This window comes from Pinus tabuliformis, chromosome 7 (assembly GCF_031772625.1).
Source record: "Pinus tabuliformis cultivar Carrire ecotype Pingquan chromosome 7, CPIR1, whole genome shotgun sequence".
In the NCBI taxonomy this organism is placed as follows: domain Eukaryota; kingdom Viridiplantae; phylum Streptophyta; class Pinopsida; order Pinales; family Pinaceae; genus Pinus; species Pinus tabuliformis.
This window is the reverse complement of record NC_142293.1, coordinates 10,206,789-10,232,271: the sequence shown is the minus strand read 5'-3', so window position 1 is coordinate 10,232,271 and position 25,483 is coordinate 10,206,789. Positions and strand designations below refer to the sequence as shown.

At 40.1% G+C, this 25,483-nt stretch overlaps 1 protein-coding gene across 1 annotated transcript in view; it reads left to right on the top strand.

Annotated features, from left to right (window-relative positions):
- The first annotated feature begins 728 nt into the window (after positions 1-728).
- LOC149244875 (keratinocyte-associated-like protein) overlaps positions 729-25,483 on the top strand; it is a 77,534-nt gene continuing 52,779 nt past the window's right edge. Inside the window, exons 1-2 of the mRNA XM_089457580.1 lie at positions 729-892; positions 15,279-15,442. Of these exons, the coding sequence (XP_089313706.1) occupies positions 886-892; positions 15,279-15,442 (171 nt within the window). The 5' untranslated portion in view covers positions 729-885. The remainder of the gene's footprint in view (positions 893-15,278; positions 15,443-25,483) is intronic.

The window sequence follows — 25,483 nt, the reverse complement described above, 5'->3', positions numbered from 1 at the left end:
TATTTTCTTGTAACCGTATTCCTATATATTAAGCCATATAAAAGAGTTGGGTAGAAAGAAGAAATATTACATTGATGAATTCAAACCTACGTGTGATCTACAACAAAAAGAGTTCATTGGAGCTAGCATTTCATGGAGGGAAAATGTTCTTATTTCTCAATTAAGGACCAACTCACATCAACTTCGGTGTGAAACAGGAAGGTGGAAAAGGCCTAAAGAAGCTTGGGAAGAACGTGTGTACATTTTGCACATCTAGGGCTATGGAATCGGAAAAACATTTTATTTTGGAATGTTATGCATTCAAAGACATCAGAGAAAGTTATGCGAACATGTTAGCATTAGTTTATTGGTATTGCTTTTTTAGCGAGGGGATTGTTGGAAGGTTGGGCCAACTCATCATCAATTTGAATCAGAAAATGATTGAATTGCAAAAAGCGAAAAACAAGTAACTAATGGTCTCATAAACCATTTTTAGTCTCATGGACCTTAAAATATCATTTCATTTCATTTCTAAAAAAACCACTTCTCTAAAAAAAACAAAAACACATTCTTAAAAAAAAAAAAAAAAAAAAAAAAAAAAAAAAAAATATTTAAAATAATATATATATATTTTATTATTATTTATAAAATAATATATATATTTTTAAATCTTTTATGTATTATTCATTTTTTCAATTCAATTTTAACGGAGATATCAGATAAACAAAGTAGATCACAAAGTAAGCGTCACATAAATATTTTCTATATAAATATATAATTTCTTCCTCCCTCCCTCCGATGCATCGATTGGTCGCTCAGGTTCTATGTTTTTTCTCTAAGCAATTCTGCACTTTACACGCGCAAAACCTCCGGCATTAGGGTTTTGATCCTTGGATCTGCTCAGTCATGGCAGGTAAGCAGATCGGTGGACTTATCTTACGTTATTTATTTTCCATTTTATTGTCCCTGCTCCGGATGATGGGTTTGTGTGCTTCGTCAATCAATTCTGTTTTTTTGCCTTAAATTCTCTCCCGGGCTAGAAACGTTTGGGCTCTCTATTTTGCCAATTTCGCTGAGGGCTTGTATATCGTCTCCTTTGTTTGCCCAAGACAGTCTGCTCAGGGTCAGTTAATTATGAAATATTACTGAATAAACTACCGAACTGATCGCATTAGCACAGCGGTATGTTCTGCCGGGATAAAACGAGGTCTTCATGGCGAAATATCTTTGATTTACCACTTAACTACAATATGGTTGAAGACATCCTTCATTTTGTTATGTTAGGACTCTGAATACTAGTGGGCTAAATCATTAGTCTGGTTATATTAGTATTAGGGTGTTTTTCGCTCTCGAGTCTCAATTTTTTCGATTTTACCAAGGGCAGAATAATGAAGCTTTCCTATAGTCGGTCTGGTTAATGTCAGTAAAATTTTAGGTTGTCTTTGCATTAAATTATGCTCGAATCTGATTTGTACAAAAAATGATAATATGTCTTATGGTGAAATTTTTAGCGTACTTGTTATGGTTATTCAAGTGTTTGGAGTTCAAGTTCTTCTGAGTGTGTCATGGTTGCAGAAACAGAGATGAATAGAGTAGACCCCCAGAAAAGCTTTAGGTGCATTTGGATGATCTGGTGCAAGGCTGTGATGGCTTTCATCGATTCCTAAAAAAAGAGCATCGATTTTTCCTCTCTTTCTGTACTCGTTATCAGCAACTCTGATTCATTGGCAGGATTTCAAAATTGGATGACAGTTGTTCTAAACTACACATAACTTGGTAGCACTTCATAAGTCAAGTACTTAATCTTCTCTTGTGGATTCAACTTTCAAGTACAATTTTGATGATTATTTATTGGTTAACACATGTCAGATCCAAGCACAATTTACTCTATCTTGATTACTATATGGTTTAATAGTCCAGATTACGTTTATGAATGGACTTTATAATTTTACATTAGATTGTTGATACAAGAATAAACTTCATGTCATCATATTTTCAATAACTTGCAAATTTGATGCTGGTTTATTGATCTAAATTGCTAGCTATTACTAAATCCTAGACATTTGGAGTTAATATCACTATGTCAAAGTCATAACACTCTTTGATAACATGTAATGGCGATGTTTCTTATTGAACGGTTCATGTATAAGTAGAGGCATAACTGGGCAAATGTCATAAGAAAATCTGGTCTTGCAATTTGACGGATGGGATTTCTCAAGCTTGAGTACTGTTGCACTCAAGCATTGTGAGCCCTGTTATGTCGAAGTCATAACACTCTTTCACAACAAGTGATGGTGATGTTTCTTATTGAACGATTCATGTGTAAGTAGAGGGCCGAGGCATAACCGAGCAAATGGTCATAAGCAAATCTGGTCTTCCTTGCAGTTTGCTGGATGAGATTTATCAAGCTTGAGTACTTGTGCACTTAAGCATTGTGAGCTTAAATACGGATTTCAAATGTGATATCTAAATTACAAACACAAGCATAAAACTTTGTTGATGTTGTAACCTCTTAACATCACTTTGGATTCCAGCATTCTTGGATGGGATACATAGTGGATTCATCATTTGTGATCTGATCATAACTAGTAATATAATATGGTCACAATCACTTAAGTCATTTCCAACACTTTAACACACATGTATATCTTGATCTTGCAATTTACTTGGAACTTGTGTAAATACTAAGTGATCTAACAATCCGCTAGTAGACTAAATTTTCTCCTCATGCTAAAGTGAGTTGATTGTGTAGATTTTTTGTAGCTTGTGCATGTACTTCTACCTTGGCCATCCGTCTAAGCGTGCATAAGTTGCCCACATTCGCCTTCGAGCACTTGCTCTAGGTTGAGCAAGTTGTTGATGTAACTTAGCCTAAGTCTAATTTAGGAAAATACATTAATATGTTGGCTTATTGAGCTAATAGAAACTTAGGAAAAGTAAAGTAATTTACTTTAGTGATTTTGTTTTAATCTTAGCCATTGATCTCAAGTGAGGTGAGATCTAATATTGGTTGTTAATCACTTTGAGATTAGGGTTGAGATTAGGGTTTTAGCTCAATGTAAAGTTATAAAAACAAGTCTAAGGAGAGTGGAATCTCAGTTAGTGGCGTGTTGGGTGCTAGGGAGTGTAGATCTGTAGGGGAGTTAGTGGCGTGTTGGGTGCTAGGGAGTGTAGATATGTAGGGGAGTTAGTGGTGTGTTGGAGATCTAGATCTGTAGGAGAGATCGACCACCAATCTAAGGCAAATTTGCCGGTTCAAATTCAGGTTATTGTATCTATATTTTCTCAGGTGGACCATTATTTGAGGACGGGATCCCATGTAAGTTTGGATTTGTTATGAAAAACTTATTGGGCAAAATTCTATTTGTATCGTTGTGATTAAGATCGTTATATTTGCTTCTCTAAATGTTTTGCTAGGAACCTAGCTATGTGTTTATTTAGTATGTTTTTGCTAGGAATTAAATATTGGGTGCTAGGTTCGTAGGAAAATTAACATGGTATCAGAGCTGAAACACGAAAGAAAATTGATCTCGGAACAGGTGCTAGATTCGTACTGGATTGTCGGGGCCAGGTTCAACCGCGATCTACGAGCGAAATATTTTTAAGGGAGGTTGAAGGAATCAATCATACAACCTAACTGCCATTGTAGCGAATTTGTTTTAAAAGAGAAGGTCAATTATTTATTTATTTTTTAATTTCTTTTAATAAGTATTGTAGACAGTGTCGGGTTGTTGTGTATAGAATTAAAAAAAAGGAGGAAAAGGGTTTGATCGATAGTAGACAACATAGTTGCAAACCACCCAACCGCCATACTTGACAGTCTACCAGTAGCACTTAGGGCAGAGGAAGTAGATTGTCGGCACTGAGGAAGAAGTCATCAACGACACAGGTCATGTGAAGTAGATGGCTACGACGAGAGCGAACTAGAGGCCACGCGAGGAAGAGGCACGACGACAAAGCACATGATGTTGTGTTAAGAGGAATTTTTTTGTTGTAGACAAAGCAGTGTTGGGTTGAATGATTGGGAGTTGTTGACAAGTCTAACTTGCAACCCATCGACAATAGTTTGGAGATAAGCAGTCGAAGTGGTTAACAACAGGCCTAAACCACACAACCCACAAAACTCACCGCTATCACAAGTTGCTGTCAAGAATTTGGTCATGAGGACAGCGAGCCACCAAGATGAAGAGTGACCACAGTGACAATCGAGCTAGCATGTGAGGAAGAGGTGCTCAGTGCAGTCGTCAAGACTGACTACAGGGGTTAGAGCCGTCACACAAGGCTGTCGAGAGGAGTGGGGGACCAAGCGGTAGAAAGACTCAGTCGACCGCCAACACATAGGAGGACCATTCGTGCAACAAATCACTCAAGGGACCAGATGCCATAGAAGTTGTAGCTGCCCAGTTAGTCACAGAACCAACACAAATCAAGGGTTGAGGGAGTCGAGTTGCAGTCGCTCAACGACAAGGATTGGTAGTCGGTAGAGTGAGGATGAGAGCTTGGGGGCCACTAGCTGAACGCCAACAGATAACATGCAAAAAAAGGGGCTTTGAGAAGGCTGAGAAACTATAGGCAGCGCAAGGAGTACATGTATCTTTTTCATCGAGGAAAGTTGATGTTTGGCAAGGTTTGATCAGATGGAAAAAGATGGTTACCGGTCTCAAGTTTGAAGATCACTAGGATGGGTTGTCTAACTCAATGTTATCAGAACTGGTAGACTCCCTAGACCGGAAATTGGTTAGAATTGGACTAGAACGGGTAAAAAAACCAGATTAAAAAATTGGTCAACCAAAAACACACAATATTCATATTTTAAAGAAAAACACATATATTCATGTGCATCCGTATGAATCCAAACCATTTATACACAATTAAGGAAAAGTTCTCAGTATATAGCATTTAAGGGCACACATAACCAAAATAACATAGAGTGCAATCCATCTTTGAACATAAAATACATAAAAAACAAACCCTAGATGGCCTATAGTATCCAGAAATCATGCTACAACAAATACCTACATATCATCAAAATATTTGCTTATATTGGGATCCTCATCATTAATATCACCCTCTAAGCATAAAAATAAGATAAACAATTCTTAGCATGTCAATTCAAGATTTTGTTTGGTGATGGGTACATTTTTAGTAGGATCATGATAGAGGAGTTTAATAATCATTGCCACTACCATCAAGGTATATAGAGGATTTGGTGCTCTTGGTGAAATACTAGTTCTATACCCTTGCACATGACAAAATCCAATGGAAACATTGCAATCCCCCTAGTCTTGAAATCCTGAAAAACTATTAAGTCTGCTGGATTTTGCGTGAGATATAAAATTCTACTTTCTACATATGAAATCCAATGAGGTTGGAGCCGCTCTCAAACATCCTGAGTCATTTCATGGTAATGTTGAAAATTTAAGAAAAAGGATGAAAATGAATTGCATAGTAAGAGTAAGGCCATAGGCTTGAATATTAGTCACCTATTACCGACCAATACCCAGCGAAGACAAAAAAAATCAAAATAGGTCCCGCGTGCTGCATTGTATGCAACTTTATTGAACCGGTATCGAACCTGCCGGTTCCATGAAAATTTACTGAACCAATCGTTTGGTACCAAACTGGCCAAAAATGGCTTAGGAGGTTGATCCAAACCGTTTTTTCCCTCCAACCGGTCGGACTGGCCCGTTCAAACCAGTTCGGTCCGGTTCTAATAACTTTGGTCTAACTGTAGTATCTGAAGGAGAGGATTGCGTTGGTGTTAGAGGAAAACAAAATCTGGGAGTTTGTATCGCAAATTCATATTTGCCCTACAGATGCAACATTGTCGGCTGCCCATAATAAGAAGGACGTGAAAGCGAAGAGGATTACTTTGGACGATGTGAAGGATCATATTATTTCTTGTTGAAATTTCTAAGTCTAACCCATTAGAAATTCTTCCTGCACTATCTGGTTTATCTCACCTACTTGTTTAATTTCTTAACAAGTTATTTAACCATATAAATACTGAAAATAAACACAAATGCAATCTCAACCATCTAAAGATCATCAACTGAAAGAATAGACAAACACACAAGGGACACCGTTATTTTTGGACAATCGTCCCTGGAAAAACCCGACTTGGGAAAACTGGTGCAACAGTTCTGAGGGTTTTATTATTGAGCAGCTTTCTTGAGTACAACTAGGGTGCCACACTAGCTCACCCAACAGAGAAATCAATCTGGTAGTAATACCTCTCTTCGGAAGTAGATATTTGGCAAGTCTGCTCCATGAAAATCTCTCCAACGCCTCTCTGAGGCTTTGCGTCAACCCTCCTGGCCTCTGTGTTAGCCTAGAACCCTCTACCTTAGCCTACAGATGCTCCGCGTTGGCTCTCTGACCCTCTGCGTCACTCACGCAGGCCCTTTGGCCTTTGCGCAGTCACTCTGGCCCTCTGCGTGGCTCCTGTTGGCTCTGCGTAGCCTTCTCTGCCTCTGCGCTGGTCTTCCGGCACTATTTCTGCCTCTTTGCTATGCACTCACTGACCCTCGCTGCAACTCATATCACTTGTTCGATTTCTCTCAGCAAACCCCGCTCTAGAAAATCGAATTCACTGATCAATCTTGGTGTATCTCCAACTGACCCTCAAGCCTCCTCTTATACTTTTTCTGTTGAGTCTTCAACGACCGATATTACATCTCTAATCAACGGCTAAGATTAGATTTGGCTTGATCCGTGTCATTTAGAACCTTCTCACCCAGTTTTATTAATACCCATTAATATTTTTATTTTCCTAAGTTTCGACTTAGGAACCCATTAAAAATGTTAATTATTTTAATATCTCTCTAACTGGGTGGAATTTCCCCAAACCTTATCCGGGTCTTGGAGATCTCATGTGCTTTAGTCTCCCCACCAATTTTCATGGGTAGAGCACATCCGATGCTACCCCAAATCAACACTCCCTCTTAGCGAGGAATGTGCTTTAGTAATGCTCCACTACTGAACATCACCCTGATCATCCGATATCGGTACCTGTGATGATGTTTGGCCTGCTGCCCAACATCCTTTGCCCTGCTGCCTCCTGTACTGTTGCCCATGGTTCTGCCGTTGCCACTGCTACATCTGTATTGTAGCTCCCTCTGCATCCGTGCTGCTGCTGGTCCTTTCTCCCAACACTGCATCTGCATTGCAGCCCTCTCTCATCATTTTGCATCGTGCTGCCCATAGCACTACTACTGGTAATGCTGCACTGCAACTCAGTTACTGAGACGTTGGTAACTGATCCACCCAACTATTGACATCCTTGTCAGGCTAGAAGCCCTCCTGATGCTAAAGCTCTCTCTGCTGCTATCCTGTGCTCCCTCTGCTGCCTCTGCCTTGCTGCAACAACTCTGTGCCTCTTGCACTGCTGCAAACACCTCTGTGCCTTCCTGCACTGTTGCAACAACTCTATGCCTCTTGCACTGCTGCAAACACCTCTGTGCCTTCCTGCACTGCTGCAACCTCCTCTATGCCTCTCGCACTGCTTCACCCTCACTGCGCTGCTACAGATCCCTGCACTCTAGCACTGTTCCGCCGCTCCATCCGCATCTTGCTTCTACCGACATTCGTCATCCTGCTACTGTCTCTCGGGGCTCCCGTAGCCGGATATGATCCAAGAGTTTGGGTACCTCAAGGATCCTGCCCCGCATCTTCGGTTGTCCTCATGACTACAACTCGATGTCTCCCCACCTCTTTTCTAGATACATGAGCACTCATGGCACAATCGTCATCAGTTTCCACTTCCTTCTTCGCCTTAGCCGACGCTACCTTGGAGTCAGAAGCCTCTCCCTTATTCTTCTTCCTGGGAAACTGGGTTGCATAATGGCCCAACTCCCCACAATGGAAGCACTTATCTTGGAGATGTCCTTATTCTTCCTCTTCCCCTACTGTCTTGTAGATGCCATAGCGGCATCCTCTTCCTCCTCTTTCTTGATTCGACCCTCTTTGCTGCTACTTCCCGCCTTGGTCAGCCGTTTGATCTCTTCTTAGCGAAGAGCTACCCACAATTCTTCCCAATTTGGAAGATTCGCTCTGCCCAAAATGCTTTGGACGAATGTCTCCCACTCCTTGGAGACTGCGTTTAGGGCAATTCTCACCATTAACTCCTAATTCGGCGTTGCCCCTATGGAAGTTAGTTGGTCTCGAATCTCTTGCAACCTGTTGAGGAAGTGATCTATCTGCTCCCCCTTCTGCATTTGATATGACTGCAGCTGATTCTCCAGTAGCATCTTCCTCTGCACGGAAGTGCCCTGATACAATGTCAAGGTATCCGACATCTCCTTTGCCGTATTCTTCTCGGCAATATGCTGAACTACATGATCCTTGACCCCATCAAGGATTATGCATTTTGCCTTGGCCATTGCATCCTCATACCTTTTGTTATCAGTTGGGTCAACTGGGATAGCCACGGTTCTCAAGGCAAAGGCCTTGATGCGATGTCTATCCAGAACAGACAGGATCCTGGCCTTCTAGATGACAAAGTTGGATGCCCTGTCCAACCTGTCCTGATCCCTCAGTCCGTTCATTGCCATCTCTGCTCTTCTCTTCAACTCCCCCTGAGCCTCTACTTCCCTCCTGGAAGTTCTCTCTTAGACTCCCTCTGAGTCTCGATGTCCCTCCTGGAAATCCTCTTCTCGACTCCCTTTGAGTCTCGATTTCCCTCTGGAAATCCTCTTGCCAACTGTCGAATCGCTCCTCTCTGATCCCTTTGCTCCTGCAATACTGATCTGGATTTCTTGGCTAGAAATCCGCCTAGGTAGCGACTCCCTCTACCTTGGTTTTGTCCTGTTAGGTACTGTTATGCTTCGACAACAACAACACCCCACCAACTTCACAATCCACAATCTGCCCACAGCTCCCTAGGCCCCAACAATTGAAGAAACTGAGCCTCTTGGCTCTACGCAATCCCAGCAGTGGCTGAATCGCTCCTCTGGCCAACTGTGTCACTCCTACCTGGCTGAGCAGGATGACGTGGCTCTTCGTGAGCCTCTTCTGCCTCTCACTGCTTCTGTGCTGACCCTTTCTCTGGCTCGGAATGATGACGCAGGCCCTCTGCGTCACTCCCTCTCTGTTGCCTTCTGCTTAGGAACAACTCTGTCTCTCGGGACAACTGTTTTTGCTGCAAATCTTCTGATTAAGTTGGTGCCTTCAGTTCCCCTGTGATCTGCAATGCTTTGATACCATGTTGAAATTTCTAAGTCTGACCCTTTAGAAATTCTTTGTGCACTATTTGGTTTATCTCACCTACTTGTTTAATTTTTTAACAAGTTATTTAACCATATAAATACTGAAAATAAACACAAATGCAGTCTAACCATCTACAGATCATCAACTGTAAGAATAGACAAACACACAAGGGACACTGTTATTTTTGGACAATCATCCCCCGGAAAAACCCAACTTAGGAAAACCGGTGCAACATTTCTGAGGGTTTTATTATTAAGTAGCTTTCTTGAGTACAACTAGGGTGCCAAACTCGCTCACCCAATAGAGAAATCAATCTGGTAGTAATACCTCTCTTCGGAAGCAGATATTTGGTAAGTCTGCTCCACGAAAATCTCTCCAACGCCTCTTTGAGGCTCTGTGTCAACCCTCTTGGCCTCTGCGTCAGCCTATAGATGCTCTGCGCTGGCTCTTTGGCCCTCTGTGTCACTCATGCAGGTCCTCTGCGCAGTCACTGTGGCCCTCTGCGTGGCTCCTGCGGGCTTTGCGTAGCCTTCTCTGCCTCTGCGCTGGTCTTCTGACACTATCTCTGCCTCTCTGCTATTCCCTCACTGCTCCCTGCAATTCAGATCACTTGTTCGATTTCTCTCAGTGAACCTCGCTCCAGAAAATCGAACTGATTGATCAATCTTGGTGTATCTCCAACTGACCCTTAAGCCTCCTCTTATACTTTTTCCGTTGAGTCTTCAACGACAGAGATTATATCTCTAATCAATGGCTAAGATTAGATTTGGCTTGATACATGTCATTTAGAACCTTCTCACCCAGTTTTATATTAATACCCAGGAACCCATTAAAAATATTGATTATTTTAATATCTCTCTAACCATGTGGAATTTCCCCAAACCATTTCTTGGTCTTGGAGATCTCATTTGCTTTAGCCTCCCCACCAATTTTCATAGCTAGAGCACATCCGATGCTACCCCAAATCAACATTTCTCATATATTTGAGAAGAAAACCGTCAGATATGTGGGAGGCGTTGACCAAGTTATACCAAAGTGACAACCAAAATCGAAAAATGGTGTCGAAAGAGAAACTTAGGGGCACCAAGATGTCCAAGAATTAGACATCTCTTCTTATCTCACTTGAATTTCTCAAGCACGAGATGAGCTTGTTGTAGTAGGGGAGACAATGTTAGACTCAAAATTGGTAAAATCCAACTCTGAATGGTTTCACAGAGCAGTGGGGTACCTTCATTAAGGGAGTGGTGGGACAGGAGAATCTCCCAAACTGGGATAGGTTGTAGGATGACATCATCCAATAGGAGACTTGCGAGGAGGCTCTACATGGCAACCTGGTAAAAGGTGAACGTTGCTCTTTCAAGAGGAGAATGCTGCTCTTTCAGGTCATGTAAGAAAGGGCAGGGGGTTGCGAAACTGAACAAAGGAGAGGGAGGATCCTCTCATGATGGGAAGAAGGACATGAGCAAAGTCAAGTGCTTTGCATGTCAGAAGCCAGGGCTTTATGCAAGCCAGTGTCCAAATAGATAGAAAGAAAATGGAAAAGCACAAGTTGTAGCGTCAATAAAGATTAAAGATTTTGCAACAAAATTTGAGGAGTTCTCATTAGTGGTTGCTTGTTTTTTTGGCACTAGTGTTAGTAGTGCTCAGTTTGTGGATAGTAATGCATGATTCATGGGTAGTGGAGCATGTCACCATATGGCATGAATGAGGGAAGTGTTCTTTAGTGTTTCATAGGCGGATTTAGACATACTTGTGAAAGTTGGTATGAGTACCATACATGTAGTGAAAGGTGTTGGAACAATGTTATTCTAGCTAGGTTTAAGAGGATCTTTGGAGGTGGTGGAGGTGTTATATGTCCCAGAATTGAAGATGAACTTGCTCTCAGTCTCATTTCTGGAGCACGAAGGGTATGATGTGAGTTCTAGAAAGGACAAGAATTCATACATTCCGAGGAAGCTTCTTAGGACGCAACAATCAGGCTTGGTGTCAAGAAGGGTAAGTTGTATAGCTTGTAGGGCCAGCCTGTACACGGTTCCAAGGGCATGTTGGATCGAGGATTGATGTTAGTGACAAAGATTGAGCGGGAGGCTCTAAAGACTGAGTTGAGACCGTGGACTCAGTTTTCTAATTTGGAAGATGGGCATGAGGCCTTTTCCAGATTTGTCAGGACCAGTTGGTATGAGCTAACATTAATGGACGTTCAGGGGCAAGGTCCTAGGAGCATGGCTGGGAGAAATAAGCCTTTAGTGCAGATTCTAAAGTAGGTAGCAGGGAAGTCTTTCAGTTCGGAGGGAGTAGCTACAATAGTTGATGATGTGGTGGGATTGGAGACAGATCCAGGTGGAGGTTGTTCTAGAAGTATCTCACTCGCTAAGGAGTGCTGATTTTTTGTAGCCCGGGCAGGTATATTTGCACAAGACTTGTGTCTAGGCCTGTAGAAGTCATCCACAATCTCCTTAGAACACTTGCTCTAGGTTGAGCAACTTGTTGATGTAACTTAGACTAAGTCCCTAGGAAAAAGCACATATTAATATGTTGGCTTATTGAGCTAATAGAAACTTAGGAAAAGTAAAGTAATTTTGTTTTAATCTTAGACATTGATTTTAAGTGAGGTGAGATCTAATCTCGGTCGTTAATCACTTTGAGATTAGGGTTAGGATTAGGGCTTTAACTCAATGTAAAGTTATAAAAGCAAGACTAGGGAGAGTGAGAAAGACACACCAATAGCACAAGATAGAGAGGAACATCTCAATTAGTGGTTTGCTGGGTCTGAAGGAGTGTAGAGAGGTTGGAGATCTATATCTGTAGGAGAGATCAAACATCGATCTAGGGCAGATCTGTGGATCAAATCAAGGTTATTGTATTTGTATTTTCTAAGGTGGGCCATTACCCTAAGACAAGAGCCGACGTAAGTTTACATTCGTTATGAAAAACTTGTTAGGCAAAAATCAATTTGTATAATTGTGATTGAGATCGTTATATTTGCTTCCACTGAATATTTTGTTAGGAACGTAGTTATGTGTTTATTTAATAATTCTTTGCTAGGAATTAAATATCAGGTGCAGGTTCACAAGAAAACTAACAGATTGTTGGGTACTTGAGTCATACACAATCTACGCTAATTGAGCTCCCATTCTTACATGATTTAGCTAGATTGACCTTTACGGGCTCCCCTTAAATTAGGATAGTTTCCTTTCCTTACTTTTAAAAGTGGGGCAAGGCCATTGAGATGATATGTTAAAATTTCCTTGAACCCAACAACTTGGCTATTCACTACCTAATAGATTATCTACTGAATGACAATTGGGATCTTAACAAAACTTAAACAACGGAAGCAAAGAAGACAATCAATCTCAATCACATAAGCACACAAATATTTTCCCAATAAACAGTTCTTCATTAAAAATAACTTTAGAACTAACTCGGGCACCCTTGTTGGGAAAATGGTCCTATGAGGAAATTACATATACAGCAATGGACCTGGATTTGATCTAGTTGATCTCATCCTTGATCTATCTCCTGGTTGATTTGGATCTCCCTTGCTTTTCCTTGCACCTTCCTCGGACTAGGCACACTTGAATGGAAGTCCTCCTCCACCCAAACATTGAGATCTCACTCTGACTGTGTCTTGTGTGCCTTCTCCCTTGGCCTAGCCTTTCGTTTCTAAGCTTGAATATGACCGAATCCACAACCCTAATCTCCAAAGTGATTGATGGTTGAGATTAGATCTCAACATTACTTGAGATTGACGGATGAGATTCATGTAATTCATTAATGCAAAAACCTTTGCATTTCATTAGATTAACTCACTTTTATCTTATAAAAAGAAATTGCTTTAATGACTAAAATAATTGCTAAGGTATGGGTGTATTAGGCGACTTTCACACCCCCAAACACTTAGCCCTGTGGAGAAGTACTTGCGTGAGCTACAAACATCAACATGATAGTTGGTGGCTTGCCTGGTAGTGACTCTATGGTTTCAAAATTTGTGGTTTGGATTTTCTTCACCTATTGGAAATTTGACCAGTAATAGGGTTCACAATGGATCCAAGGAACATTTATAATAATTAATTAATTATATAAAATAATCAACCAATGCACTTTTAGCACCATGTGCTATGTTATTGGTTGTTTTGCAAAATGTGCTATGCATTGTTGGCCACCTTGTAGTTCCACAATGGATCCTTAGCTTCCTTCTAGTTTTGTAAGTCTTCTAACTGGCCAAGGTGGTCACTGGAAGTTCCACCATCAATACTATCACTAAGTTTGGTGGATTCCCTTTGTTTCAACACTTTGCGTCTATTTTTTTGTAACATAATAAGTTAGGAGAAAAATTATAGTGAGATGGAAATGGGTAAATAGTTTGTCAACTTGGTCAAACTTGACCATTAGAGAGGCATGCCTGGTTGGGTCCATAGCAGGCCCAAGCAGTACTTAGTACTTACAATGATTAAATAATTACATAAAGGTCATCCATTAGGCTTTTGACACCACACACTAATCCTGACACAACAATCACCTACTTTCTACAAAAAGGTTGACTTGCAAAACATGTGTTATTACTAATTAGCTTCCTCGTGGTGCCACATAATGCATCCTTAGCTTCTTTCTAGTTTCTTAGGTCCTCTAATTGGCCAAGGTGGTTATTGGAAATTTCAAAGTACTAAGTTACATGCCTTTCTCTAAATTTCAAAGTACTAAGTTACATGCCTTTCTCTAAGTTTGGTGGGTTCCCTTTGTTTTATGATTTTTGAGTTCTTTTTATCTCTTTGTAACGAAAGAATTTAGGAGAATTTTCACTATGGTTGGATTTTTAGCAGTTTGGAATTCAGGCTTGAACCAGACTTTGAGGACATTTGATTTTGAGAGAATTAGAAGCACCTTTGAACTAATCCACTCAAAGAAATACAATAGATTTCATCTAAGCATGACTTATTGATCTTTATTTTCTCATGGTTTGTTATGGTTATTTGATGACAAGCATTTGGAAGGAGCCTTCTAAGTTAATGTTCATATCGTGAATGAAGAATGTTGTGACCTTGGTCCTTGACAATAACGTTACATAGGATGAGCGAGATCTTGAGGAGGTAAAATTTAAAGAAGAGCTAATGGAGCCCATGACATCGGGAGGAGTTATGTTTGGGCTTTGGAGATTTTGGAGTCTTGACTCATTTTATAATCCTACATATTTTACAGAACATGTACAATGAATAAGTTTTCTTTTTAATTAGTGATTGTTGCGCTTTTGACATACTTCAAAGTTGCCAAACCGACCTACTTTCTTGTATGTTGTGGCTATGTTATAGACATTACTCATGAACCACCTCGTCTCATATTGGTTGTAAGAGCCACTGATAAATGTAAATCTAATTGATGCTGCCTAAAAGCATGCCAAATAAATAACATCTTGGCTGATAGAGATGAAGGGAGAACTATCACGGTGGCAATCTAATATCCAAGAGAGGAGAAGAGAAGAACAACGTTTCCATTTTGTCACCATGCCCATTTCACGGAAGCATACCCATTTCATGGTCTTTGACAAAATTTGGGAATGCGTGGTGTGAGATTGTTAAAAACCATGTCTGTTTCCGAGGGTTGATGTCTTGACTAAAAAGGAAGTAGAGAAAACATTGACATTTCCCTTTCTTATAGCCAAGCAGAATTTTAAATGTCAGCTTACATGGAGGAAAAATCACAAGCAGCATTCATAAAGGTCTTTTGGATAAGCAGGCATGAAATATAATGTCATTCTTTGTTTCTTTCCTTTGGCCTGTTTCTTTATTGTTATTTAGTTCCTTTGACATGAGCCTCTCAGCTATTTAACATGCTTGTTAATAGAATTATTAGAGAACAGTGTAAATGATTTGTAATATATCCTTATCAAGAGAAATAACAACTCCTCTCATGGTCTCAGATTTATTGACTTTTATGGTATTGTAGTCCAAAACTCTGACTATTTGTTTTTATGAAATTATCATTATGACTTTAGTTAGATCAACAATTGAACTTCTTCTGTAGACATGATATGATTACTAGGATTACATGCTTGCAATATTTCAACTAATGCCTGACTTTGGTGTAACCTTTTGCAGCACGGAGTATGACAGGTCCAGGAAACTCAATGTTATATTCATTCCTCCTTTTTGTAATCACACTTTCTTTGCAGCAAATGCACAAAGAGAAGTTGGCCTCAACAGAACTTTACACAATTTTGGGTGGCTTTGTCAGCTCCCTCATATTTCTTCTTGTATTAACGGTGAGCCAGTATTTCCATTGCTAAAACATCATCTTGTTTTTCCTCTTTGGGATGTCTGCATTAAGAGAGGCTTGCATGAAATGGTTTTCCCAAAATATTTTTCATTGAGGCCTTGTTCAAAATCTCATATCGTTCTTTATGGGATTTGTTAGTTTCTCTTTAAAGTTTGTCATGTCATCTATCTAATATTGTCATTGCCACTTCTCTCTCTTTGGTTTATATGCGGTAGCTGCAGATGTGTAATGTCAGGAGACCAATTGAGCCATTGTTTCTTGTGGCCATATTTTAGAACATCTTTCCAATTGAATTGGTCCAGATGGCATTTGGTATGAGTTTAACTTGTAAAGACTAAACAAATTTGAATAATGGTTTCTCGAAAACAATGTCAATTTTCATCGACAGATATGCTGTTTTGTTTAATAAAAATCTAATTATGTTGAGAGGAGAGATTCACAGCTTGTGTGAGAGGAGATGTTCAATATTTTTGTGTTCAGTGCTAAAAATGAAAAAAAGAGCTGATGTCTTATTTATTGTAATTACCATAATTTAAAAAAAGAGTTGATGTATTGTCCACGGGATCTTGGATAGACGGTGATTGGGTGCTTTGTTAAGACACTCCTTGATGTGAAGTCACCGGTTCAATTCCCTGCCCCGATTGGGGTGATATATTGGACATGATGAAGATGTAGTCCTGCCAAGCCTACAAAAAAAAGAGTTGATGTATTATTTATTGTACATCACCTGTATTACTGGATCCACAGGGTCTTGATGTTGGATTTGCGGATCCACATTTTGGATATGGATATGGATGCAGATCCACCTAGATCCACGTAGGATCCGCCATGTAAACGGATCCTTGAACAGGTCCCATGCTACTGAAATGGATCCTGTGTCATCTAGCCATCACACACCTGTTCCCAAGAAATTAGAGTTATTGGTTTATTTTTTATGTTTTTAAGGATATTTTCCACTTGTTTGAAATCCTATAAAGCAAATACTCTATTTAGATTTTTGGTTAGATTACTTATTAGCAATCTGTAGGCTGTATAGTTGTATAAATAAGTTATTATCTATAGGATGCATAGCACATGATAATGCTAGTAGGAAAGGTCTGACGCATCAAAATTTTAACTTTCAATTTTGATGATGCTAACAGGAAAGCATTGAGTCTATATATATAGTGTACGAAGGATGGCCATCACCTCTATAATTTAATTAGATCAATCACATCCAACGCCAGGTGAAGACTCCTCTTAGAACAACATGATACATAGACTATAGCATGTCCTCAAACAACGTACAATAGTTATTTACCATTGTAACTAGATGGGAATTTTTAGATTTAAAGGTAAATTTCAAGGAAGATGAGAGGTTGATCATGATGTAGAGATGAAATATTTAAATGATGAGCGTGTAGACCATTTTTGGACATGTAGTTAGATCTACTCTACATCATCATTCAATAGAGTGATCATTGATGAGACACTCAATTTTGTATTTACAATTATCCTTTTTGTAAAAGTCATGATGCATCTTGATTTCAATCTTTAGATTTATAAATTATTTAATGCTTTCAGTTTTAATGTTGTGATTCATAAATGGTTTTGATTTTCAACTTTGAATATGTTTTTAAAAATAAAAAAATATTATTTGTATTTTTTGTATGTTGTGTTTCCTCACCGTATCTAGATCAAACACTGTTTAATAAACATTGAGGTTTGTAGCTCACATTGATTTGTTGAGAGAAGTGAGGTGTTTCCCAACATGGGTGGGGAAGATCCTTGTTACGTCGCAAAGCATCCTACTTTTCTCAGTAAATTAAATTATAATTTAAATCCTTCTTAACCCCACATCTATAAGAATTGATTGAAGTTTATCACTGGTCCTCAAACACTTTTTAATTAATGTTGAGGTTTGCACCTTATTGAGAGAAGCGAGGTGCTTTACAACCTGGGCGGGGGAGGTCATGGGTTTGAATTTCCTTTTCCCCTTGGGGGTTAGGGTATGTAATAAGGGCTGATGACGTACTTTATTTACCATCCATGGATCATGGGGAAGTACTTAGAGGGTTTTCCATGAGTATTTTTATTGACACACACACACAGACCTCTATCTCTTATGAAAATGTTAATACATAACCCAACTCACAGGGGACACGAACAACAATTGTTATGGAAGTCTATGACCCTCAATACTTAGTAAAAATCACCCTTCAACCAACAGAACTTGACTTGGGTAGCAAAGAAGGAGTTCAAACCCCCTTTTAGCAGAGAAACTCATTCCTAGTGAGCCCACAAATGACCACTTCGACCCAACAATCTTTTTTCCAAGCATAGACTGTCTTCAATGGTCAAATCGTTCTCAGCTGTAGCATGTGCCTCCACCTGTGATAAGAAATATAGAAAACACAATCTAAGGAAATAAAATCAACTGATAAAACCTCTTCCAGCTCAATATCTCTTGCAATTTTTTTCTCCATGAAAGCACAATGGTGAAATCTGAGTGATTTCACTCTTGGAACCATCTAGGGTGTCTAGTTTCAACACCGAAGCTAGCTATGGCAGCTAGGGTTTCTCAAACCCTAAGCTTTTCTCCAAAAAAAACTCTTTAAGGGGTACTTTTCTCAAAATGCAAGTAAAAGAATGAAGAGAAACTCCTCACTTTTTTCTTTTTATAATTCAATGAAAACTAGTCAAAAGAGAAATGGGGTCTTAAAACCCTTAGAGCCTCAGTGTCAAGAAAAAAAGTAGACAAAATGATCCAATCCAATTATGCCTCAAATGATTCTAACCCTTTTGTATTTATAGATTTCCTTGATGGGATTTTTCTCCTTAATTAATTGAGTTATGTTCATAACAAACCCAAACTTTGGGCTTTTTTCCCCCAACGGTCCCAAAAAATGCCCTCTGCTGCCCAAACATTGGGTATTTTGGGTTTTTCCCCTTTATCAAAGACTATAGCCTACGGAGATTGATAGGCTACTTCGTCCCTTGGGCCAATTAATCCCTTGGGGACATTACAGTCCCCCGTCTTGACATGGCTTGTCCCAAGCAATGGCAAATCTAGGTGCAACAAATTTCACCCTTCCAAAAACTTTTCTTCAGCCTCTAACTTCCTTCCTTTCCTAGATAATTAACGTGCTGACAGGGATCATCACAAGTGTAGTCTGTGCAAAATATACAATTATAAGTCTTTAGAATCAGTTTGTTGGTGGTGGATCGTCCCTTAAGTTGTGAACCCTTTGCAATATTTTCCACATGTTGTCCATCCTTTGCTGTTGGCCCCTTTTCCTTTAAAGGTGACTTATTTCCAATTTCCTAAATGCTTTCTTCTAGGCATGGCTGGTCATTGAAAATCTTCAGCCTTGTGTGGGAAAACTACTGGAAATGTAACTAGATTCATTCTTCATAATGATTTTTGTAATCATGACATTGTAATTTTATATAAAAGAGAAGAAGAACTTTTATTTATTGAGGCATGGTCATGCTCAAAGTCTAGGTCAAAGCATGTTCTTCATGCTTCTAGGGCTTGTTGAGTCAAAGAAGATTTTTTGTCATGTACTGTAGTCCTATTTGGACTTGTTGTAACAAATGAAAATCATAATTTTTGAGTCTAGAAAGTCACTATGTCCTCCAAGACCAAGTCGACCTTGCTAAGGATAAGTCGGCCTAGGAGAGGCTATTTGACCTCTTGAGATGCGTATATCTAGGAAGGGACTTCGACACATTTGGACAGACTTTACAAGTTTGATATAAAGGAAGAAGAGAAGGCAATCTAGAGCGAAAAGTTAAGGAGGAAAGGAGAAGTTAATCGAAGGAAGAAGACCTAACAAATCTAATCTTTTTTGCCCACACGTGCGAGAGAAATAGGGTTTCTGTGAGAGTCGCAGGGCCAAGAGTTGTAGGTGCGAATTGCAGACCTAAAGTTGTAGAACTGAAGTTTTTGACAAAAGTAGATTTTGATGAGTTTGACCTTCGTTGAATTTGATAGAATTTGACTTGTTTGGAAGAGATCTTATTGGAGGGTTGACTTGGTGCTTGGAAGGAATCTTGTCTTTGGGTTTTGGAGGTCTCATCTTGATCTGATTCTATAAGAAGAGGATTTTTCAGGTTTTCCCCAATTATGGGGTTTTGCCCTGACATGGAGCCTATATCTTGTGATCTTCATGTTTTGTTAATTGCTTGATGAAGAACAAATAATGAAGTAATAAAAGGCGAACAAATCTCACAAGTAATTATCAAGTAAGGAAAATCAACCATAATCTACAATGTCCTTGATTTTTCAACATGGTATTAGAGCTATGGTTATTGGAAGGCAACTTGAAGATCACCTTTGTTGGCATGTTCGAAGATACCTCTATAGCAACAACAGTTAGATTTGAAGATCATCATCAACTACAACAACCATCATTCAAAGGCATTCTTGATAGTCTCTACAACTAGTCTCTTTACAACTTGCAAATATTCTTCGTGACTTATGAGTAGAAGAACAAAATTTATCTCTGTAAGAGGCACAATACCTTTGTGATGAGAATTAAAGGAAGGAAATTAATATTCCTATAAGACGAGCTACTTAAATGCATTTGTTCCTCATGTGAAGAAAGAAAAGAGGGCCAAATTCTCCTGACATAGTTGCAGCCCTAGAAGCCTAGCGAAGGAGGAGATCAAGTTTGGTTATGGGTTGATTCTTTATGTTTTGTTTGGGCTATGGTTAGGCAACTACACACAACAACGAAAAGGAGACTAGGCTGGGACTTTTGAGGACAAAATCTAAGCATAAAAACAAAAGTAATTTGTCTCTAATAGGCCAATATTTCTGAGGTGTTATAGGTGGACGAAATTGTGGTTTTGGAGGGCCGAGTGGTCTTCTTGGAGCCAAGACTAGGCCGCATTCACCTAGAACAAAAGTAAAGCGATCAAGGACTATTAGAGTGGGTTTGTAGGTATTTAGAGTTGCTTCAAATTGCCCTAGACAGGGTCGTGTCTCTCAGAAATGTCTTGCTCAGATCCAAGATGCATTGGTAGAGCTGTGTGGACATTCTATAATCATGCCTCATACCTTTGTGATTTTGGCAAGAGGGCCGAGCTTTGAACTTTAGGTTTGAAGAGGGTCGAAACGCCTAACGGGCTAGAATCAGCCGTAGAAGCCAATGCATGAGAGGAGCTTGAAGGAGGAGGAAGACTGCAACTAGAGGAGGGGTTTTGGACTAGATTGGTAGGGTTGAAGTGGACTGATAAGAAGCCCTAACCAGGCTGAGATCCTACAACAGATGCACAAACCCAGAAAAATGTAAAAAGGTATGTTGTTTGGTGTCTTCAAGTTGATTTGTTGCTAGTGAACGAGAATCCTAGTTTAGGACAATTTGAAGGATATCTTATGGTTGTTAGGGGGGCAACAAGTAGGTGTCCTTATGTGCCCTAGTGTAGGGCTCCTTCAAATGATGTGTTGCCCTTAAAGGGATGCCCTAAACTCTGTGTTAATTTGCTCAAGAACAATGCATAAAATGGGAGGCCGAGACCCTAAGTGAAGAAGGTATGACCACACTGTTTTGAGGGTATCATGATCTTCAAGTGGGCAATATTAAGCCTCAGAGAATGTACAATAGTGAGAACAGATGGGCAGTAAGGAAGGGCTCACATAGTGAAGGATGAAAGGTCTGGTTTTGGATAGTTAGAGAAGCAACCTATGTACGGTGGCTAGAGGACTGTTAGTGGCTGTTTGGGAAGCCCTAAGTGTTGTGGACAAGATGTAGACTTGTCACAACAAGTGTGTTGTATGTTGATGTCCAAAAAATTGACTTTTGAAGAAAAGTCGTAAGGAGAGTGACAAGAGCAGTTGACTTGTCACAAAGTTAGGGCAGTTTTGGTTGCCCTAGGAGCAGTCTTTTGAAAGGACTAGAAGAATGGAAAATGGGCAGATCTGAGAATGGAAAGCAGTGCAAGACATAGTGCCAGATGCAGTAGGTGAAGACCTCTAGTATAGGATCATAGACTGTTAGGAGGTAGATTTGGAGCCTGTTACCGCTCAAACTAGCAGGGGTGCTAGTCTATGTCACAAGGTTTGTCAAACTTTAACCTCGAGGTTCGAATTTTGGCGAACCTTAAATTTTTTTTGAGGTTCGGCGAACTTCATCGAACCTCATAACCATTGAGCAAGTCCATATATCAAAACTCATAACCTCATGTCACAACTCAAGCTTGTAATTTATCCTTGCAGTTTCCATGTCTGTGATAACATTTTTGATGTTTACTGATGTTGATTTCTTACTATTTTATCCTATAATTCATTATATATATATATATATATATATATATATATACGAACCTAATGGCGAACCTCATCAAAAAATTTGAACTCAAACTGAACCTAATCATTGCCGAACCCGAACTTGAACCCAAACCATGTGAAATTGGTCTTAGGAGGGGATCCTATAGAGCAACTACTAGGTCAAGGGCAATAATGGAACAATGGTCCACTATCACCTCAGCTAAAGCTCCCTGCTCTTTACGGACTTTCACTGATGGGAGGAGACCTAGTATAAAGGGGAATCACTAGATGAATGGAACAATGAGAGGGACAGGAGTGATTCCTAAGGCCTATTCATAAGAGAGACTCAATTATATGGCTTTCTTGCTCGGGAAGCACGGTGATATGCTCTCTAGAAAGGGCTAAGAGGATTCTCGAAGGGTTTGGGAATATATCTAGCAAAGATGATCCCTGGGCCCGAAAATCCTCATGGAGAATTGGTCTTTATGTGATCTTTGTGGAATTGGTGTTAATGGGTTGTGGGACCACACGGGACAAAGTAGACCCAAAATTAGGTCAAGGGTATGGAGTTGATGACCAAATGAGGGGCTATAGGGAGGAGAAGAGGATTAAAGAACAAATTTTCTTTCAGTTTTGAATTCAATGATACTAATGAGGACACTAGCCAAGAGAAAACTAGGGTAAGAAATGGTCTTTGAGCTAGGGCTTGCTATATGTCGAGATCCTATTGTAAGATTTGCTTCAACTTTGAAGGGCATTTAGAGCAAACCTCAACGTAGTTGTGGACCAAAAATGGAAGTGTTTTGAGGGCTAGATTGTGAGATAATTGATGCCCTAGGTCACCTATTTAGGCTAGGCCTAAAAATAGAGGGAGGTGAAAATAATAAGCGTTGAAAATGATCACCAATGGAGGATTAGTGCCCTTGTCCTTTGGGAGAGATGGAGTCAAGGAGAATTTATGGTTTGGGAAGAATTCACCCAATCAAGGAGGCCTTCAACAATTTCGCATGGCATCATGAGAACAACTGCTGCAAGGAATTTATACTTCCGTTTGCAATAAATGATGACTTATCGAGATATATTTAACATAAATTATCTCTAGGAACATTCACCCATTCATACATGGCTCATAACATGATGCAATGCTATAAAGAACAAAAAATCCCACAATTTCATATAGAGCAACAATAAATTTCAGACTTGTATAGCGAAAATCCCAAAAACATTCATGTGACAAAAGTAAATGACAAAAATAAGCATTAAAAGAGTACTTACATGTATAAAAGAGTATACCCAATCATCAAATTAATAATTATGCCAATAATGAAGCTCCAACGACAAAAGTGAGATATCCAACCATCAAAATTCATCCATAACATCTAAACTTGTCCTCCAAAAGGGATAACGAAAATTTCACAAGAGCAAATAATCCAATCCAAATGATGATGATCACAATGAATCATCTCACTTCTATATATAGACTCTCTAATGAATTCGATTTAGCTAAATTGGCCTAATTGAGCCCCTAAAATAAAATAATGTGCATAATAACAATACTTTTGGTGACAAGCCCACCAAATAGCTCAATAATGTAAAGATAAGCCTCTCAAGAGGGTCGAATGATCAACAAAGTGAGTCGTTGGGCCTTTGAGGAGGCCTAATGAAGTCCAATGTGTCCCATGATGTAGAAATGGACTCCAAACATAGTGGATAAGGGGTTGGCCCCTTGTTTTCCAAGCAAGAACCTGTGGTGCTCCCAAGTGGGTGTGGGGGCACAAGGACATCCTCATGGGTCTCCAAGTGGATCAAAAATGCCTGTAGACCATCTGTAAGGGCTAGGATGGTGATGTAAGCCCTCCCTCTGCAGTGGGAGATATCCTCTAGACCCTGGAACATTTGCCAAGTGCATGGTGCAAGTGTGGAGCTGGTTGGGCATGGTGAACTAGGTGCATCATCCTCATCCAAAAAGGTGGAACATGAGCAATCAATGATTGGTGTTGGGGATCCATGAAGTAATATCTGTTATGGTGGAGGCCCATGGCTCTCAACGCTCACCCTACAAGTGCCAATGTGGCCCTCTGGAGGGCTAGGACCCCATATAGGGAGACCAAGCCCCAAATGAAGACCCACTTGCAATCTTGCATAAGATCCAATGCGTCCCCTTGCCTTCTAATACAACAAGTCATTAGAATAATCAAGTAATAAAGCTTACAAGTCATGGGATCAATGGGGCACTTCATGGTGGCATGTACAAGTGTTTCCAAGCTCAATAGGGGGTTAACCAAGGACCCTATTAGGTGGTTTCAACCTCTAAAGGGGGTGACATGTCCATGGTACATCCCTTAAGTGGTAGGTGGCAAATGATATAATAATGGAATGGAGTGGGGATCAGGGGAATCATCCAGACCACATGTCAAGGTGCAAGGGTAGCTATAATAAGGGAAGCCCACACTTGGGTATATGAGTGTAGGAGGGAGCAAATCGTGGTACATGAGTTACCTCGACCTTTGTTTTTCCACCCTTCTTCATATGCCTTTTGCCTTTGATTGATTTTTCTTCATAATTGCTTGGGGCTCCAGGGGATGGAGAGCATGATGTGTAATATGTAGCAGTGGATACCCCTTGAGGTGGGGCGGTTCATCGCCCACCAGGGGTTGGGAAAATCATGGGTTCCTTAATGATGGAGAGAGCTCATGAGGGCTCATAGGAACTAGGGTGATGGCCATGGATAAGGGGTAGAGCTCATGTTTGGCTTTTGCCCACGTGCTAAATTTGTGTGTCCTGACCATCTTTTGCATTTTGTGGTACATTTCTTATTGAGAGAGGCCAAATTATGATTTTTATTTTCTTTTTAGCTGTATCAACCTCCAGGGCATCATTCCAGGCCCGATAAGGGGAGGGGGAGGCTAACCTTATGTGGACTTAGCTGACACATGTGGAACCGAATGGAGAAAGAGATGAATGGGGCTAAAATGAGTGGAAGGGGAGTAATGTAGTTGGTATCGGGAAGTAGGTTCACACAACCAAAATCAGGATTTCCCATTTAGTGCCAGCCCTAAAGCTAATGGCCAGTAAGGGAGATCCCACAGAACTAGGATACAAGGGTAACCATGAAATCGAGCAATGGAGAATCCCCCGACCAATTCATGCCCAAGAGTGCCCATGACAAGTAAGGAAAATTACTTAACTATACCAATGAAAAGCCATCCCAAATGCCATATCATTGGGGTTGGGAGGCCCACCTTAAAACATACATTCATAACAGATGGGCGAGGGACCACATGCCTGGCTCAGTTGGTGAAGAAAATGGCACATCGAGCTATCTGGGGGCTGCAAGGGGCTGCCGACTGAGGATCATCTAGGAGAAAATTTTTCTCCCATATACACTTCCCACAGGTGGCGGGTAACAGAGCCCTAGTTCAAGAAGTTTCAAGATGAGCAAACTCAGTGATAAGAGGGCTGGTTGAGAAAGCTACAACAATTGCAGGTAGTTGATGTAAGGGAAGTATGAGTACTTTCGACAGAAGCTGAGACTTGTTGATGCACTCTCCCTGTTTGAGAGGGAGTGAGCATGGATTTCTCCTCTCAAGTTGAGAGGGAGTAAGGTTGGACACTGGTTCTCCTTGTGTCAGGTACTGTGATAGATTGACTGATATCCTAAGTCAAGTACATGGACATGGATAAGGAGAATGGTGGATTAGATAAGCATTTTGGACAAACATTCTTGAGTCATGTACTGTGATGGATTAGGATGGAGATCCTAAGTCAAGTACA